General features: G+C 47.2%; 1 protein-coding gene across 1 annotated transcript in view; it reads left to right on the top strand.

Annotated features, from left to right (window-relative positions):
• Positions 1 to 2,846, top strand: part of LOC144161682 (uncharacterized) — a 41,193-nt gene extending 38,347 nt beyond the window's left edge. The window contains exon 6 of the mRNA XM_077692307.1: positions 2,484 to 2,846. Within this exon, the coding sequence (XP_077548433.1) occupies positions 2,484 to 2,846 (363 nt within the window). The remainder of the gene's footprint in view (positions 1 to 2,483) is intronic.
• The last annotated feature ends 17,847 nt before the right edge of the window (positions 2,847 to 20,693 follow it).

Here is a 20,693-nt window from a genome sequence, read left to right as displayed (position 1 = left end):
TTACTGACAGAGCTGGTACATGGCAGGGCAGGCAGATTGCCATGTTGAGCTTTTAATAAGTACAGTCCAATCATCAAAAAAGGCCTCTTTTCTGCTACAACTACCTGATGAATATAGTGGAAAGAAAGGAGCTATATCTTTGAGTTAATATCTGGGCGCCAAAGTTCGGTTTGGGAGTGGCAGAGGGCGATGCATAGCGTATCATTTATGGAATATTGGAGCGCGTCTCACTAGCAACAGTCCTCTTAAAAACCACCAAGTGTCAGTTATTACCATTACAGCTACGTAGAGTGTGTCCAATTTGTGGGAAGCCTTCTCTTCAAATGGGAGTACTCGTCGTCGCACCCACGTTTTAGCACACTTCGAGACCCGCACTGACGGGAAAAATGGTTTTTTGTTCAGCTTTCGAAGTATTTATTCTGTAGACATTGTTGGGGGAGGGCGCCTGGTGGTTTGAGCTATCCATCGTTTGTGTTATACAGCCTGCGGAGTTTACACTGCGGCTACTTTATATTTCCTATACAGTACAGAAAAAAATGAACTTCTTGGAGTACGCAAAGCATGAATGAAAGACGATCATAGGTTGCACATCACGTAACGCTATTTAAAACGTACGTAAACGCCATTACTTACGGAAAAACACGAGTACAAACAACTATTCGCTCAGACCATTTTACGCAAACATTTCTCCATTTGCAAGAAAGTATTCTCTTCACTTCGATGTACATGTCTTCACAGAACTTCCCCGTAAATCATCTACTCTCCCCCGCTATCCTGTCAACTCATCCTCTCCCGTGTCGTTCCGACCAGGATAAATACAATGGGGCTTTGTTTTATTCAGTTTAGTTTTCCGGGCTTCCACTGTTCATGCGCGATCAATTGGAACCATTCAATTTTGGTAGGCTTGGAATACCGCCTCGAACTCTAGTCTTGGGTTTCAAGCTCTTTTAGCATTTTTTTGGCCCAAATATTGTGTTTAACGCGTATTTTCATTTGATCCCGCAAGGATAAAGCACATTTGAGTCTCTGTTAAAAGCACGCTGCCAGGGCCATCTATGAATTGATGGTTTTCCTTCAATGTACCTGATGTTTTCTTTTAGATGTACGAATGCGTTTTCCATGTTAGCGATTTCCAAAGGTTTTGGATGTGTAAACTTCCAGTTCCAAAATTTAGTTTTACCGTCTCGGCCGCGTGGCTGAAGTGAAGGTTAGACACACAGACGTATAGACCGACATTGGATGGCTTAGGTTGCCTCTCGAAGAGTCCAGTCTTTAAAAGACCCTGCCTTGATGGTACGACTTCTATGAAAACAGTTGGCGCGAATTGATGCCGAGCTGACTTCCACTTTCGTGGTTTTACCCACAAAAAAAGATAAATAAGAAAGAAGGGGGAGCTTCAAAATGTCAGGAAAAGTGAAGGACGCGCTTTCGAAAAAGAGTCTCCGGTCGCATTCGGCTTCTGCAACAGGCACCGCTTGGGCACTAAGCATCTCCTCTCTGTACGAACGTCGTCGATGTAAAGACTGGAGCTGCAGTCGTCGTGGGCCCAGTTTTCCTGCTTTGGCATGGACGAAACGTTCCTTTATATTGGCCCAAGGGGCCTGGTCCTCATGGAGGAGGGAGGAATGTGAGGTGTACATAGCACCCTCTCTGGCCGTTCTTACCAACCACCTTTTTATACTCTACTGTGTCACGACAAGGTTGAGTGTGTGTGGAGACATAAAAAGTTAAAACGACGCACAGCTGACAACATGGTCAGCTTAGCCCTTCATAATCTGCGCTCACTGATCCAGAGGACTAAGGCAGCAGTCGTTGTATCTCTAGCCCTGGTCCTCTGGTTCGACCTAGGCATTATATTTCAAGTGCAGAACACTTTAAGTGTCCGGATTATCGTCGTAATTACTCCAGGATGATGGCGTCACGTGCTAATACAGGGGCTTCGAAAAGATAACCGTTTGCGCTAGTCGGGATAGAACCGGCGTGTCGAGTTACAAAGCTCGTGTCTGCCCCATTGGGCCGTCGAACCTGATGTTACATGCTACGTGTGGGGGGTGGAGTCTGCGCTGCGCCACTGCCACGGAGGCTGCGTTTGCTTGGCGGCAAAAAGTACACGGCAATATAAAAAAGGAAAAACGCCATGAAATATTGCAATATTGCCCTTAATGAAAAGTCAATGAGACGGCCTCTTCATGGGCCTTTTTCTGGGGCTCCGCCGCCCTCTCTTGACGGCTTTCGCTATCAATGCCAGGCTGATACTGAAACTAGTCACAAGATGGTGCCACAGCCCCTCTGGCGAACGACTACACCACACTTCGGCAGCTTCCACGTTAGTAGAACTGTTTCTTATTGCTCCGCTTTCCATTCCCCACTTTCATTTGCACCCTAAGAAACGTCTTTCCATCCATACAAACAGTTGAAGCTGCAATTCCGCAAACGTGCTAACGTTTCAACAATTACTTGTTTCTTTTTATGGGCCAACGCAGGACGACGCGTACGTGACCGGCGACCTCGCGCTGCTCCAGGGAGTCGGCCACATCGACATTAATCACTTGTACATTTTTGAAGAACCAAACGCAAGCTGCCTTCTCGTCGGCGATTGCATCTTCATGCACTGGCCGGACTATACAAGCGAGAAGGTAATTGAAGAAGACTTGCGGACCCTGGACGCTCGCTTCTACTGGTCTTTCGTACTCTCGGACCAAAAGGTGCACGCGGGAGTGAGGCTGGACTTATCATCCAGGCTGAAATCCCGCGACTATGCACTTGCTTTCCAAGAGACGAGGGCACTGCTGGTCAAGCGCAACGGAATTGACAAAGCGCAACAAGCGCTTCTGCCGTCTCCCTAGACCACATTGAATTTTCTCGAAAGATTTTTTTCTCGAACGCTAAGCGGAAATAGTGCTCTAACAAACGAGCGTAGTTCGGTGCTTGACAGTGCATATGTGTATAGTATGCTGGCCTGCATGTAAAAATAAATCCGACTGTGGTTACGTACGTCCTGCCGCATTGTCATCCCTTGGAGCAAACCTTGTGGGAAAATGGCATTATTATTCCCACCCATACAAACTCCTGTTGCTAACCGGTTGGTTGATATACGAAAGAGATTTCTGTCTGCTCCACGCGAACAAGCAGATTCTCACCCGCGCACGGTGACATTCCTTGTACAAGCACTTTACTAATACGTTTTCAGCAACAAACGTATCATCGTTTCTTATTCTTACAAAGTGAGAGACCTACTATTTGATGGCAAAATATTAGGGCGCTAACTCTGGGCAGGAGTTTGAGATGCAAAGCATCTCTTGCTCAATGTATGTCCGGCGTCCGTACCTCTCCCCCTACACTATATAAAAATGAAATAGTTAGCCGTGCCCGGTTTCGATCCCACGACTCTCTGGCCGTAAAGATACTTGCGCGGCGCTCTCCCCACTGCGCTACAAAACCGAGACTGGAGCAAGTGCTACGAACGCGCCTTATGTCCTTGACTCATTCAAACTACGTCAAGAAGCTACTGATACAACGAAGGCACGCGAAGCTAAACGGAAACGGAAACGGAAACGGAAACGACGAACTGAAAACTTTAGAGCAGGATGTTGAAATTCACGTGGGAAAGCTGTGGCGGGAAGTGCTACGCGCCTTGTAGCTCAACCAGAGAAGAGGACGAAGAGGGCGGGCAGCGGAGTAGGAGCGTGAGCACGCCATCAAGAAAGACGAGAGCAAAGCCACAAAATATGTTCAGTTACGCCCTTCAGTCTCTCGGCGTACGCCGACCTGGAACCCTCAAGGAGTGGATAGATCCACCATCCCACTTCGGACCATCGGACGCACTCCAGTTCTGGCGTGCTTTTCTTCAATATTGTAAGAACGAGAGAGGATCCGGTCGTTTCTATCCAGAGCCGACGTCGGGGCCACCCCACCTCGAAGACGTGGACAGCGGCCCTCCTCCCCCTTCACCATAAAGTCCCCCATTTCTGTCGCAAGGTTTATAACCTGTACAAAGCAGAAATAAAGGCGTCATAAAAAAAAGAAAGACGAGAACCAGTAGGTGTTCGATCAGGTAACGCCGGTGTCGGTCTCTGTGCTGTCTACATTTCTATGTAGTGTGTCTCTACGTAGTGTGAACCCCATGGGGGTTCACACTACATTCCCATTCGTGCTCTGATGAATGAAACAACATAACGGCAACACAATGGAACCTACACGGAACAAGCTACCGTCGGGAAATTGGAGATTTTTTTAGATGCAAGGCCTCCCTTATTCCACCCTCCATCGTCCGTCGACACCTCTCCTGCTCGTCCTCCTCTCCATGCAAGCTGTGATAACGTCACTGTCCTCCTCGCCGCTCGGCCCGTCCCGTGCCGGCTCAGGAAGACACAGGCCACACTGTCGCTCCAGGAGCCCTACCCAGCTGTGATAACTCCGCTTTCCTCCTCGCCGCTCGGCTCGTCTCGTGCCGGCTCAGGAAGACACCGGTAACACTGTCGCTCCAGGAGCCCTTAAAGGGGAAGCCCTAAAATAAACATCACAGTGATGTCCCTCCCTTCTTACTGCGCTGTCCAGACCCCCTCTACGCATGAGCGTCTCTCCTCCCTTCTCCTCTCCTCCAGCTGTTTAAACGCAGGTGCGCGCGCTGCGCCACTTTCAGTCTGCTCCCAGACACCACCTGCGCTGGTTCTGCTCCGGTGTGGAACCAACACGGAACCCCCGTGCTTTGCATCACCACATAGTTCCCTTCGGGGAGATGGGGAAATTTTTAAATGCAGAGCTTTTCTTTAACTCGCACTGTCACCCGTCGTCCCTCGGCGTTGTCCGCTCTCAACAACAGGTGCGGGCACGCATGCGCGTGCTCCGGCGCTGAAAGAGGCGTTGCAGCAGCAGGTGCTACCTCCTCTCCCTCTACTGCGCGCGCTAAGGCAGCGGCGAAGCATCAGCGTCCAGCGGCTGATCCCGAGCGTCGGGAACGAGAGGCCGCCGTCAGTCGTCAGCGTCGCGCTGCGGATCCATCGAATCGAGAGCGAGACACGGCTTCGAAACGTCAGTGGCTAGCGGCGGACCCCGCGTTACGAGAACGAGATGCCGCCGTCGGCCTTGTTGACGTAGTCCACGACGTACGCCGCGCACGCGTAGTGGTCGAGGATGATCTGCAGGTCCATGTTGGAGTCGAGAATCCTTCCGATCCGCGGGTTGAACGCGTTCACGCGCTTCTCGGCGGGGGTCCTCGCGTGAAGCACGCACGGACGCGACGCGCCAGCCCGCAGAATCTCCGAGTACTCATCCCCGGACCGCACGTCAAAAGCGCGCAGGAACTCGTCCAAGCTCGCAAACTCGCCGTGCTCCAACGCCTCGTGCATTTCGTCGTACTTGGCCTTCAAGCGCCGACGACGCACCCGTACGACAACAACAACTACCACCGCCAATTACCACAACCTACGCCACGTGACCACCCCCAATGCTCTGCAATTGCTCGTATCCCTCGCGCGGGGGCATGCGACGGGGGCACTTTTTTTTGTCTTGATAAGTAATACCCCTGTCATATGAGCACTTGGAATAGCGATTGAGTCGGTCCGCGTCGGGCGCTGCTACACGGCAGGTTCAATCGCGATCGAGCCCGATCCCGCTCGAGCCAAATCCTGGTTTCCAAAATGCGATTAAGGTTTCCAAGCGCGAACAGGCGTAAGCGGGGATACTCTTGTTCCCGCTGAGTAATGGCACAGAAGTTGACAACTTCAAACTAATGCCACAAATTGTATCTAATAACTTGATCCAAATAACCTTGAGGCAACATTTATATAGTTACGTATGCCTACGACTACGGAAAGCTCCTAGACGCCGGATGCAAAGCCCATTATTCGGCGCCACATGGAGTACGAGAGTTTAACTGGTAAAACTTCATCGTGATTGAAATGTGCTGAGTATAATTGGCGGTGCGTCTAGCGCGCCCGAAAATTAAATCGCGCTTCCCTTAAATCCGGATAAAAAGTGCCATTGTGACAGGGTTAGTACCGAAGTAGCCGACTAGGAAAAGGTGCTCAGGAGCCTTTTGAAATTAGCAGAACTTTAGTACCACACCTTAGGAATATCAGAAGCATTTTTAAAATCCCTCAGTATGTCCTCACAACGCGCTCATTGCCCAATGTGTTGAGATTAACCATAGGTTTAAAAGTGCGTCCGGTGTGAATGGCCCAGCGGCGATGACAGGAAGAATTATATAATTTGTCCTTGATGCTAGAACGTTAGAACTCGAAGAGCTAGGAAAATTGTGATATTTCTGTTAAGACAAACAAATGTTGAAACTTGATGTCTTTTAAGGAATTTTTTCGGTGCCTGCGCTCTCTTGTTTCGGTTTTTACAACCTACTTAAGAATAGCTGTGTCAAACAAACTAAATTTCAAGTGGCTACATCCAAACGTCAGCAAAGCTTAGCACCGCATGCGTATATCGATTCCGAGTTTCCTCCTTTTAATAAGTGGTAAATAACTTTGAGTGTTTTTTATGAATCAAAACAAGGAGAGAAACACGGGTGCAGTTGGTGTTTCTGTTCTTATCTCACTGGGGCAAGTGGGGCAATTTAAAAAAGAGAATGTCGAGAAGAACAAATGCTACTGAAATCTTGGTAGTGGCATAATGACGGACAAAGCCATTCACTCAAGCGGGGAGAAGAGATAGGATGAAAGCTAACAGAAAGCGCCCATTCCCCTCCGTTGCCTGGAAGAAGTGAAGAAATTAGGCGAAGGCTGATTTATGAATTATGACAATTGCGCTAAACTGACAAACAGAGGAAGGAAGACAAACAGAGGAAGAAAGACCGACAGTATGCGTGTTGTCTGTCTTCCTTCCTCTGTTGGTCAATTTAGCGCAATTTTCGTAATTCATAGTGCACCAACTAATCGAACAACAAATTTGACTGAAGGCTGAAATCCGGGTCTCGGTGCCCTACTGGTCGTTTCTCTAGGCATCGTATGATTTCGGCACTGTTTCTTGTTCTTAGCACTTAAAGAGAATGAAGTGTTCTCTAATGTCGATGGTGCCGGAACCTGGTTTGAAGCCTAAAGAAAAATAAAACTCCATTTTGGTATCAGGGAGCCTCATGTTAATTACTGAAGTAGATGGGAAACAAAGTGTACGACGCAAGTTTGCTTCTACTTGGAACGGGAACAAATAAACAAACGAAAGTTTTTTTTCTCTCTCTGTACTGTGTAGCAATCATTGTGAACAGTCTGCTTAAATGTGAGTCGGCATTTACTTCTTTTTTCTGAGTTTTTGGTGTGATTTTTTTTCTAAGTTCTCTGATTCGTAAGTTCTCTTTGTTATCGAATGAGAAGGCGAAAAATAAAGATTTTCTTTCGGATGCTAATATTAGGCTTTAAAAGTAGCGCGCGACACATGCTCTATAGTTCAGACTCGGGTAACACTGACCAGACCTGCCAATTCCAATCACGCTCAAGTTCGCAGGTAACGGTTGCGCTTCCCTTTCATTTGGTAAACTTGGTAGCAAGCAAAACTGTCGCACGTGCAAGTCTCTTTCTTTTTTACGGTAGGAATAACAAACCTGTGTTGCCTGTGTTATTTCCCATAGCACTGGAGAACGAAAAATCTCCAAATCAATTTTATTCAATGCGCACCCTTTCTCCTTTTTTCTTTGTTTGCTTGCTTCAAACTTGAAGGGAAATCTTGTTTGTCACCTTTCTCTCTCCCCATTAAGACTGAATCTTCGTTCGGGGCCCAAACGTTCGTAATGTAATCCATGGCAGTACTCCTTCCTTTGGTTTTGTTTAATATAATTATACGCAAAAAAACTTCTACAGTCACGCTTCATAATCGCGCTTGCGCCACTGAAGCTACAGGCTAAAAGAACTGTATACTCCACAACATTTTTTTATGAATATTAAAAACATCCCGAACAATAATTCGAAATAACAGCGTAGCTTTGCTATTCCTGCGAAGGCGCTTTTTGAATTGAATTGAATTCAGTGTAATGGAAGTTTGTTTGCTGTGTGCAGAGAAACGGAGAGAAGGCAAAAGGCGACTACCCTGACAGAAGCCTCTCCTCGGAGCACACTTTACACACGGGTACATTTTTATACAAAAAACAAAACATGGTTATTAAATCACAAAGCAGAACATGCCAAGAAAATGTTTTAAAGGAAATCTATTTTATACAAGCCGTCTTAACAAAATAAAAGTACACCGCTGTGCATTGAAAGTTAACAGATCATTTAAATTAAGTCATATCAGGATAAGCACAGGATAAAATGGCAACAAAATACCAGTTGTACTTGTGAGCAGAGAACCTAGTCTGCCAATGTCAAGTAAATACAATGCACAGAAACAAATTAGGAACACTGAAAGTTACCTTCCAATATTAGAGTTTTAAATGTGTGATTCGATTTCTTCTTTTTAGAATGAACTTCCATCACTACCATATTTAAAGGAAGGGAATTTCGTATTCTAAATGTTGTCTGCTGTAATTGGTCCTTTTCTTTGACACCTTAAGCTGTTGGGGTTAACACTAGAAAAATATGATATCCGTTCATGGCTCGATGCATTTTTGCATACGCAGCTACACCGCTGCAGTGTGGAACGCGCTCTTTCTGGGGGCCACTTTTAGCGTCTTTGCAAGAGTGAGGAGGATGGCGATAAGAGAGTCTTCGGTGTAAACTCTTCCAACGCTCCCCCCTCACTCTTATTGAATGCGTAGCTGGAAAAGAGCGCCCTCGCGATCTCCAAACGCTGAACGCAAACCACCGTCTACCCCCTCGGTCGCCACATGTGGGCGTAGCTTGGTCAGAAAGACGGCGGGCTCTTGCTCCGCTTCTTTATGAGGACCCAGGCTCGAACCCTGGTGGGGCCAGCAGTTTGTTTATGCAGCGAGGGGTGTAGCCAGAAGCCAGTGACCGCCTGGCATGATTGTTTGGGTAGCCAGTGGTAGCCTTGTAGTTATCTGCTCACGCAGACACGAAAATCCCCTTGGTTAGTTAGAGGTATACTGCTTCGCACCCGCCGTGGTGGCTCAGTGGCTAAGGCATTGCGCTGCAAAGATTGGTTGGATGTTCGACTCCCGGCCGTGGCGGCCGCATTTCTGATGGAGGCGAAAAGCAAAAACTCCTGTGTGTACGAGATTTCGGCGCACATTAAAGATCCCGGGGTGGTGAAAATTATTCATAGCCCTCCACTACGGCTACCCTCATTGCTTGCATTGCGTCAGCGCGTTAAACCCCACACTCGAATCGGTGTACTCCTTCACAGTAAAGCGCGAAAGAATTAAAATTTTTTTCAGAATGCACGGCGTGGTGTAATATGCGCAGGATGGATGTCAAATTGGCCAGCACAAAAACATAATTCTTAGCTTGTTAACTGCACGTAGCACTGAAGTCATGCAATGAAATAGAACTAGAGGTCCCACCAATTACGCCCAGTCATGTGTCTTACTGAGTGTTCAGGTGTGACGGTCGCCATTCGTACAAATAAGATTTTGTGACGTCATAAAAAAAGTTGCCCGAAAGGGGATAGGGAGTCACCATTGCTTCAAGTGTTCTCTTTCATATCACCATTCTTTTTCCGAAAATTGCGATAAATTTGGTATCACTGTTATCGGGACAAAGCAGTTTTTTGATAAACCAAACTTGCATTTTGTTTTTATGGCCACTTGAAAGCATTCTGTGAGCCTATTCGTCTAGGTATGACAGGCTGCACAGAGCTCCTAGTTCGTTGTGCAAGGCTGCAGGATGTTGTCGATAACGTTTCGCAAAATGTTGCAGGCTAGGTCGGTGGGCAGTTGGTGAAGAGTCCATCAAGGTAAATGTAACAGGTAGTGAAGCTTCTATAGAAGCCCATAGGTTCAGAAAATAGCGGCTCTCAAGATGCTCATGGGGCTTAGCACCATCTGTGTGAGGAGGGAACACTTCCGGCGGAACAAAAAATAAACCGTATGTGACGCAAGTCCCGGTCAAAAAGTGACGTCATTTTGGTAGCATTAGCGCAAAAATTTGACATAAAATATCTTCAACACACCTCTGATCACTGATCGCTCATGTCATTGCCATCTGACACAAGTTGGCGAGCCCTTGGCGTGTGTTCTTTAAGCCAATGCCAGCCTAACTAGTACAGACTCGTGACTACAGAAACGTGTTTGAGCATACTGTCGTATGATTCGACTCGGTGTTTAGAAAAACATATTTCATTTTCCCTGAAACTTTATTTTCATTCATGCCTTCCACTGCTGTACAAAAGCAATCAGTAGTTTCTTTTGAGTGCAGTGGGTGGCAAACTGGGAACCGGGCACTTACTCCCCCCCCCCCCCCCCCGACCGAAATTTGTTTTGTGCCATGGGATGCAGAGCACAAAATGACACTCGACCACTCTCCCCGACCCCACCTTCTTATCAAAAGCGTGCGCAGTACTCCCCCAGACACAAATTTCTATCAACGCCACTACTGGGCTGTTTAATTGCGTCGCACATACGCAGGTTGCGTGCGTGCCTAAAGTATAGATCAAGGTTATATAATGCTTGCTCGGTTTTTGTGCTTCAGTTATAAGAGACGAAATAACGCACAGTCATGCTACAATCAAGACATTTGAATTTTATTCCAGCATAAACATTCAAACAACTTTACCACACTGTACAAAATCAGTACGTATACAATAAGTACAAAATGTTCGTGGGCACCATATGCATTAAAATTTTCCCTACTAGCCGAAACATTTACTTTACCCGTAACAAATAGCATTACGAGCAATGAAAGCCTCAACAGCAGAACTACTTCGAAGCAAGAGAAAAGAACTAGGCACTGCATCTTGACGCAGAAAATCGGGCCGCAGGAATTGATTGATTGATTGATTGGCTGTTTATTGGAGGAGCTCATAAGACCCTGAAGGGGATGGGGGAGAGTGGGAAAAGGGGAAAAGTTATCAAAATAAGAGTCTTTAAATACACATTTGTTCTTGTCATATTAGAAAAATCGTTCGGTCTTGTCAAAGAATCACTGACCCATACAGGGCTTAGTCAATCACGAATCAAAGTGCTTTATCTAGACCATTCTTGAGGGAGAATTCTACAAGTGTGTCTAATAAAGAGGGATTAGTGCGCATTTGACGAATATGGTACTGTTCATCACACGGGATGGAGCGTAGTCTTAAAAGTTCCGATCGGTCTTGTGAAAAGGCATACCACGTCCAGACAAGATGATAAAGATTGGAGACGGCTAATTCCCCACAAAATAAGCACTTTGGATTATATGCTGTATGAGGATGGTTCCATTTAAAAGAATGTCAGGAGTATATGCAGAGTTTGCGTAGGTTTTTTTGCAATAACTGCTCTTTTTCTGGGGAGACGTTTTAGAGCTGTGAGGAAACCCACAGGGGAGGATTCCTGGAGGCGCTTGCGACTGAGGATCTTTGACTTGCGGTATTTTTCAGGCCAGGTCGCGTCCTGTGGGTGTGAGTCCGAGGAAACCATGGAAGGGTTGAGACACTCTCCCGGGCAGCCATGTGGGCCAACTGGTTCCCTGTGTCTTCCTCGGTGTGCAGCGGGGTCCAAACTGAACGAACGGATACGAATTCTTGTCGTAGCTCGCGAATCTTTCTCAGTATTGTAGTGGCAGTTGCGTTTATGGTGAAAGAACGATTTAATTCACAAAGTGCCACGTGAGATTCTGTCATTACGCGTAGTTTGGTTTGAGGAAGTGACGGGCGGTTCTCTTGGATGCTTTGAAGGGCACCTAGAATTCTAAAAAAGTCCGGCTTCTGCTACTAGGCCATGGATTTTTGACATATTGAGGACCCATCCAGGGGTGGAAATTCAGGGCAAGTCCAAGCTACGGCTACGGCATTGTTGGCCCCTGCTGCGTATTTGAAAACATCTAGTTTGTCAGTGGCTTTGTCTTGTTGTATACGCCTAACGAGATGCTCCCTAGCCGCCGGGTTGGAGCGCCGTATAGGCCGTCGGCTGATGAGTCCAAGTGGTGGACGTTCCCATGGGGGTATGGTACCTTGAAAGGGTGCCCCTTGAAAGACGCTGCTCAACGTGTCCCATTTTAAGATTGCTCGTTCTTGCGGTGAGCATTCCAAGCGCGTTTAAAAACGTTGCCGAGTTTCCTCCATGAGTTGTCGTAGCGGGGGAAGAGTAACTGCCAACTCTAGAATATCATTTCTGTTGTGTCGAGGGAGACCCGTGATGGTGCGGATCAAAGAACGTTTTAGTATTTCCCAATCCCGCACAAGTCGAGGGATGCAGTTGTATATTGGAAAACCGTATGTTAGCCATCCATGGGCCACTGCTCTGGCGAGAGTTTGGCATGAGGCTTGGTGTGAACCACCGTACTTGCTTGAGATGTGAGTAATAAGATGCATCGTAGCACGCCAAGTGGTACGAAGGCTTCGAATCCATGCTTGTGGGCTATTGTAACTAGAAAGTTGGAGATCGAGAAGTCGGACGGTTCCGTTTTGGGATGAGATTGATGTACCGCCAAAATGAAGGGTAATTATACAAGAAAGATCAGTTTTGCGTTAGCCGTTGATGCTGACAACTGCCGTCTTGTATAGTGAGAGTTCCAGGTTGAAGGCAGACAAAGAGCGTTCTAGGCTAAGAACGGCAGCCTGAAGTTCTGACTGCATGACTTCCTTGCCATCGTAGTCTCCCGCTTCGGTCCTGACGACGACATCGTCGGCGTACTGGGCGAATAGAGCTGAGGTGTCCTTTTCAAGCTGTCGGGCGACAAGGTTCATAGCAAGATTGAACAGCAATGGTCCGAGTATGGAGCCTTGAGGGACTCCTCGGTCTACGTAGTAAGTGGTCACTTCGTGGCCTGGAGAGTTCAGTTGTATAGCACAACGAGTCAAGTAAAAAATGTCTGCGTGTCAAAGTCAACACTCAGATGACAACCAAGGAATCCGTCACGAAAAAGCTTCGCATTTGACCATGGCATCGCAGGAAGGGGTGGGAACATGATTTCTTGAAATTAAATGACTTCGAAAGTAATCCTGTACGAAAAAAACGCGTCTAAAAATGCGAGCGCATTTTACTACGGAGCTCTGTATGCCTTCATTTTTTACATATATCCTGCGTGGATAAATCAGCGCAAACGAGGAATCATTCACACTCAAGAAGAGCTAGTGTGTTGTGTTCTCGTCTTGAAGGGCTTTTAGTATAAAATTTTTCCCGGTGTGACAATTTTTCCTTCAGCTTGAAGGGTTTCCGGAGCGACACTTGGCCCGCGGTGTCTTCCACGTCTAAGCACGTGCACATCGCCTGTCGATCGTTATACGTGCACGCGCAGGCAGGCTTCACGTGTTCACCGATGACGTATCGTCGTGCTTGTGGGAGATTTAAACACAGCACGTCTCAGGATCCGATTAGACCTTTCTGATGCTCTCCGTGGTGGAATGATTAAGGCTAGTGTGTTTCACCGACCCACGAGATGCCTACGACGCAAAAGCGAAACAAACAGCTACCAAGCAAACAATTACCTTTCACATGTGAGAGATTGCAAATGTCGAACAAACGTATCTTGTTCGGGCCACTCCTTTGGTTGCCATGGGGTTCGCTGGCCATCCTTCAGAGGGAATGGCACTGGATTTTTTTTTCGTAGAATAAACGTTCTAACAGTGGAGCTGTTGCACCTGGTCTTAATTTCGTGCGCGTAACGCGTTAAAAATACCAAGACAATACCGAGCGCTCGTGAGCGCGGTTCTCACGGCAATGGCCGAGCGTCCCTGGCTGGCGCAATCGCTTTAGAAAACAACAAAATTACTGGCGGAAACTTCTAGGGGTGCCTCGCGTTGCTTAGAAACAAACACCACCACAGCTAGCGTAACACCTGCTCAACGGAACCTCGACGCGACTCCAGAAACGGCGCACATCCGTCGTGCAAGTATGCCCCGTCGCTGCGCCCTAGCAGCGTTCGAGCTCTGCCGCGCGTGTAATGCTCGGAATGAGGAACACGATGATTCCGATGCATATGGCGATAACTACTACTAGCCTAGTGCAAAGGGACGACGGAACACGTAATAAACTTTTTCAGACATGTACACACGCGCGGTGCTGTATCCTGCAATGCTGGTAAAAACATCTCTAACAATAATTCGAAATAAGAGCGTGGCTGGGCGGATACTGCGACAGCGTTGTCATCATACTATTTTACAATAGGGCGATGCAATGATGGCCTGACACTGGTAAGGTGTTTGGGATGTGATGGGGCTTGAAGAATAAAATGACGATGCCATCGGTAATATTTGATGGTTCGACACTGTGGTAATGATGCGATTCTATTGGGACGAGTGGTAGTACCTGGCCATGTCAGAATGTCTTACCATATTAACCGGTGGAGAGAGGTACATAAAAGCAAAGATTTCCGGGTCTCACGGATGCCGGTTTGATCAGGAAAACGCGCTGCATGAAATACAACTTTATTTAATGATGATAATGATGAAACGAGAAAAAGCCATTCTTGTGGTCGGAGTCGATCCTGGACCCCTCGCGTTATGAAAGCGACATCCATGTGATTGCGCCGTCCTCGCATTCAGATCGCACAGCATTTCTTTTGGGGTAATTGTGCGTACTTGAGAAAGTTGATGCGGACTTGAGAAGTTTAAGAGCACTATTGTTTGGGCGAGTTGTTGAACATTCATAATTGAATATCAACGCGAAAAAAAAAAAACACAAAAAAGGAACGAGGAGTCCTGTCTACTTCTCGTTTCGTTTTTGGGCTTTGTTTTTCCGCGCTGATTTTCAATTTTGAAAAGTTTAGATTTTGGACCCTGCAAGCGTGGATTTCGGTCCTTGATTCGTTTTAATTTTCTCAGAGAGAGCTTCGCATTTTAAACTTCTATCTTCTAATAAGGAGATTTGATTTTTTAGAACATTTTTGCAAGCGCAGTGCTAAGCTACGACGAAACATGTAAATAGGGAATTTCAAACCTGTCCGACTCCATTGGGATGTGTCCTTCAGAGCTAACGTATAAAGAAATCCTGCAGCTTTGCTACCGCTCAAGCCTTTCGCGACTTGGACAAGCTTCGTGGCAAGCTTCGACGGTTTTTAATCAATAAATGAACTTCTTGAAGATAAGAGCGCGGGATTTTTCACGTAGAAAGTTCGGTGCATCTAAGTAAGCAAACCTTCTGTGTATGTGTGCCTGCTACAAAAGCATCTCCCACTTTGAAAACGAGCAGGGGGAAAAATGAATCTCGGAATATTGTGTTTGCGCGGTATTTTCTTGCCGACAAGCCGACAATAGCGTATGTGAAAAATAACGCAGTCGGTATTCAGACATCATTAAATAATCGACGAAACCCAGGTTTTGCATTGTCCCTTTTAAAAATGCTTTCGAGGAAATTCAGCGTGAAAAAACAATTCAATCTTTCTTCTGCTGGAGTACCAATGGCTTCATGGAGCCAATCTCTTACTCGGACACAACTCTGACAGCCTATAGGCCAAACGTTATTATTATTTGTAGTAGTAGTCGTAGTAGTATAGTAGTAGTAGCAGTAGTTGTAGTCGTATGGGATTAGCATTAGTAGTATTTCTAATGGGATTTTATTTTCTAAGCCTGTACATGACACGTGACTAAGTACAAACCCCGGGCCATCTCCCCTAACGTGAAACCTAGGGAGGTAGGAAGGAAGGAAGACTGTTGAATACTTGTAACAGAGACAATGTGTACAGTGCGCCCGGACCTAGACACTCGTCGATCCCGACGTCACCCCTACTCGGACCACATCTTCGCTACTCGCTATGGGGTTGGACGCCGCTGACCCATAAGGGCGGGCCTCACCCCGCAGCTTTCGCTCCGGTGCTTTTTTTTTAGGGCCGCCAGGACCTGCTCGGCGGCTGATAGTTGGGTGTCCTTGTCGTAACTGCGAACTGCTTCTCGGATCCAGGGTAGTACGTCTGTCCTAGTTGCCGCATCGTTACGTCGCACTTCACAGTCCCTCAGCAAGTGGGCGGAAGAGGCCCTAGCATTGTCACACAACAAGCACGTGTCGTCCGTATAGAGTTCTCGCTGTATGCGTTTCATGACGACCGGGATAATCAGGGGATCCACCTGCAGCTGTCTGAACAAGGACGCTTCCTCCCTTGTTAGGTTGGGTCTGCGGTGGTACCAGCACCCTCATGCTGTTTCTGTAGTATTTGGTGATACCCTGAAAGGTATCGTACCTGTACTTCGTCCCGGTGCACCACTGTGCACACGGTTCCACTGCTGCCGCGCGGCCAGCTAATCCTCGCGCGACTCTGTTTCCGTCTCGTTCTGGTTGGTGGCGAGTTCTGATACCTTGTTCCCCGCTTGGGAGGGGAACCACTTGATTGTCACCTCGCGTCCGTGGATGCTCATCCGCTCGAGCACACGCACTGCTTCCCAGCACAGCCAACCCTTGGCGAAATTGTGCACCGCACTCTTTGCCTCGCTAAGCACCGTCGTTGTCTCTCGGTGCGCGATGGCGAGGGCGATGGCCAGCTGTTCCGCACGCTGCGCGTCTCTCGTGACGAGCCTGGCGGCGAACCCCGTGACTACCGTCTTCCCGTCTATCACCACCACCGCGAAGCACCGACGGTCGCCGTACTCGACGGTGTCAACTAATCTGGTGCCCGGAACGTTCAGGTTCTATTCCGGGTGAAGCATGCAGTGTACAAGTGTATTCTTGGGGCCTTGGCGTTTTTGTCCACGGAGAAGGAGCCGTGGGAGTAGGAGTATACAGCTTTGCTGTAAGTCTCATGTCTTGAAAGCGCGAATCCTTCTCACGCGCGGCATTGGAAAACGAGTGTCCCGGAGTGTTCTTTTACTATGCGTTACCCTCTAGCGCGAAGCGTAGGAAAAAGAATGACCCGATGTATTAGTGCCGCGGCTACATAATACTACGACGACATGAGACTACGACAACGCGCTACGCCGACAGGCCGAGCCCCTAAGGGGCTTTGCCCCTAAAAACATGGTAGTAGACATAGTCGTAGTAGTGGTAGTAGCAGTACCACTTCTAGCAGTAATAATAGGAGTAGTGCAATAGATTACTCAGGTACAATAACTCATCAAATCACTACCATGGAACACAAAAATTTGTTTCGAGCCTTATTTTAGTACACATGCTAACATTTACACACAGGTAAAATTGATTGAGTCGACGCACAATTTCAAAAAAGGGATAATTATAATCAAGCAAATGTTTCATAACTAAGGCTTACAGTAACTAAGAATAAAAAACAAATTTCTCAACAAACATTTTTGCAAGGCATCCGGCATCTTTCGCAGCCACATCTCTGATAGTATGCAAAAGTCCGTTCAATTTTGCTGGTTGCAATTCCGTAGTTGCAATTTCGTAGTTGCAAGTTCTTTCGTATGAGGAAAGCTTGGGTTCATCACTGATGGAGGTCTTCTTAAGAGACATATCATTTAAAAATTATGTTGACCAGGGCTAAATATCCTGCTCTATACCGCTTTTCTTGGCATGCATTATATTGTCGCAGAAAATATCGTGTGCCAGGGATATGGCGTCGCCTTCGTAACTAGAGAGAAACAAAGCTGGGTGCCCGGACCCAGCGGGTTGGGTGGGCATTCGTTCTGCAGGATGGTCGCCTGTGCCTCGTCGAGCATTCGTTTCTGCTGAGAGGCGTCCTTCGCGCAATCTCCGCGTCCACATGCGCATTTGTGTCATGGTAACCTGCTACCCTAGCGTTCGCGTCCGCTAGCTGCTGAGCAAAAACTTTTTATTGCTCTCATCGTATTTGCTTAGGCGCAGTGGGTTAAAAAAGTAGGTAAAGCCGAAAGCCTTCTTAAGTGCCCTAATTTGCGAAAAACCGTCGTTGCGGCTGTCGATTCAAGGAAATGGCCAACGCTGTGATGGGCACATAATGGGAATGTAAACGATGGAATTTGAACCTCGGTTTTCCGAATAGCCGCAGAATGCACTACTGCTCCCCACGCTGCAATCAGTGCAGCAGGAGTGGTTGTTGCGGCTATTGTTCCTTTTTACGGAGAGCATACCCACTTAAAGGATTGGCCACCAATCGGGATCTTTCAGGGCGTAATTGTAGGTAAAGCGATGGGCACCAGTGAAAAACGTCAGCCTCAAAGCAAAGCACTAGGCCTAAACTGCAACATACCCAACTGTTGCTGCCATTAGCCTGGCAAACTAAAACATACGCAGACAGTATGGCACTTGCCATGGCGGGACAGTATTGGGGAGAACTGTGCATATTCTGTGGGCCAGGCCACAGGACGATGTGCACTATAATTGGGTGTACCTGATCACAAGTTAATGTTCATTTTTTTTCTTGGGATACTACCCAATAATTGAGAAGTAATTATGAAAAACGATTTACAAAATACGCAATCACCCCTGTATACAAAAAATGCGTAGAAAGTACTCGAAGCACATTTTCAAGAAATGAATTGACTTGAGAAAAACGAACTTGAACAACTCAAGAGAACTGAGAAAAGCGTGAAAAAGTTCTTACCTAAAACCTGCGGTAAAGTGAGCCCGACCTTCGCCGAAAGTGTGGTAAATCCATTGTTAAACTTTTTAAAAGCCGAATTACAAACAACGAAACCATGCGCTGATTTTTCGCGCACTAGTTAAACGCATCTACAAAGGATCTCAATGTATATCGATGCGCGGTTTGTGAAAAGTTTATCAAAAAAAAACATGTGTGGTCAAAACAACACGCGTCTTTCCTTCCCTTTCTGCTGTATGAACAAAACACCAAGGCATCCAATAACATGGGACAAAACAGCACTGCGACACAACAGAAATGTCAAAACATCAGAGCGCAAATAGCGAAACGCCACAACTCTGCAAAGACAAAACAGCATGCCCTAAGTGCAAGGCTCGTATTGCGGCAAGATGGCTGTACTCGCTGGCGTCGTTCCACATGGAAGGGACCAGTCTGCTAGGTTTTAACGATCCGGTGAAACACTCTGCGATCACTGACTAGGCAGAGTCACTATTATTAATTGACAGTTACTCTGGCCTGACAGTGAGCTATTGCAATTTAGCCACTTGGTTACCATCAAACTGCCTTACCTTGCCAAGGTGCAGTCTGATTTGATTTTACCTAATCGGTCAAACCGCTTCTAGCCATAGCCACTGTTCATCACTGTTAGCACATACGTTTTGTATATTTTATTTGTTGTCGCGTGATGATTTTTTAATGCGATAGACTGTCTTACGGCATAACAGGGATGTTTATAGGTACAACACTGCACCACGTGATGATTTGTGGCTAGGCACTTTCTTCGCTAACTGTTTGTTGATGCGGTTTTGCGGCGTTACAGTGTACTAGAAGACAAGTGTGACGTTAGGAGCCGATTAGGGGCTCAATATCACGATGAAAATTTCTGCTGAGGAACTCCTCTTGTAAGCAGCCCCCCTTGCGGCCGCTGCTTACCAGTTGGTTTGAGAAGTTTTGTTCGTTAAATTAATCCCCATTGATCGCAATAAGTAGTCTTATTTCTTCATTTTATGGCAGAAAGTTTTATCAAATCCGTCAAATAATTGTTTAGTTTGATTATAAAACCTATAGGTGGCGATGGCTGTAAAAGGAGTTCCATGGCAAACGCCTATGCTCCATACCATTTTTTTATCGCAAAAGAACCCGCAATCTCCATTGGTTTTTCCCCAGAATGACACACCTCTTCCTTCCACTACAGTGCCTTCGCGGGCTGTTTTGACGCTGTGAAGTTATACCTTGCTGAGTTTTCACGTGCTGTTTTTTGGCGTTCTTTTTTGATGCTGCCCTCGTACAGTGATGGCCTTGGGGCTTTCTACTTAAAAGACGTTTGCAGTAGGCACACACACTTGACGTGCAACAAGTATTACGTTAATTCACTTGTCGTAAGGTTTCACGTTAAGTTAGGCAGACATTAGGGCTGAACATAAGCCTGAAATATACCCACTGAGGTGGATTTACTGGGATTTGAAACTTGATGCGACGCGGTTCATTGGACGTGAATCGCATTTTATTCCCAACTCATGAGAAGTGCTTAGTGCACAGCGGAGCCGCGCACTGACAGGATGAAACCTAGGCATGCGCATTGGCAGCGGCATTTTCCATATCCCGTTCGTCATACTAGGCCATATTCTGCAGCAAGCCAAGCCTCTGTGCACGGCGATGCGTATTTTACGGTGGTATCATTGAGCCTCCATAGCCTCACGTATTCCTCGGAAGTCTAAACCATCACCACAGTCGGTGGACACCACCTCGGGTGATATATTGTTACGGGACTAAGGTGGGCAATGCCTCACAGGTCCTTCAACCAAACACGATGACGACGAGGACTTACTGGCTGGCGCAAACCTTGCGCGAGCTCTGTCATGGCCGCTATGCACATAATGTAAATAGATCGCATCACCCAATCTCATCGTTCATCTCATCTTCGTTCTGCTGCCACGTAACATCTTGGTGAATTGTGAGGGATCATCCCCATCCTGTCCTCCACATCGCATCGTCTCGGCCTGGGTGAAATCATCGAGGGAATGTGGGCCGTGTCGGGCCGCCTCACCCACTGTGACGAGCATTCGACCACGTTCACCACCCCGTGTCCCCAGCCCGTGAGCAGCCGATCAAGACCTGCCGTTACAAGCCGAGACGAGACGAACAGAAAATGCCGCGTCGTCAGCCCTCTCGTCCGTCGGGTTCGAGTTCCTCCTTCGGTTCGCATCTGCCGTCAAGTCATCGCTGTTGTGGGGCCAGAAAGCGTATACCCAAACC

This window comes from Haemaphysalis longicornis, unplaced genomic scaffold, assembly GCF_048455015.1.
Source record: "Haemaphysalis longicornis isolate Haplotype H1 unplaced genomic scaffold, Haemaphysalis longicornis Haplotype H1 scaffold_12, whole genome shotgun sequence".
NCBI classification, from domain to species: Eukaryota; Metazoa; Arthropoda; class Arachnida; order Ixodida; family Ixodidae; genus Haemaphysalis; species Haemaphysalis longicornis.
The sequence above is the reverse complement of the archived record's forward strand: the minus strand, read 5'-3'. Positions and strand labels throughout refer to the sequence as shown.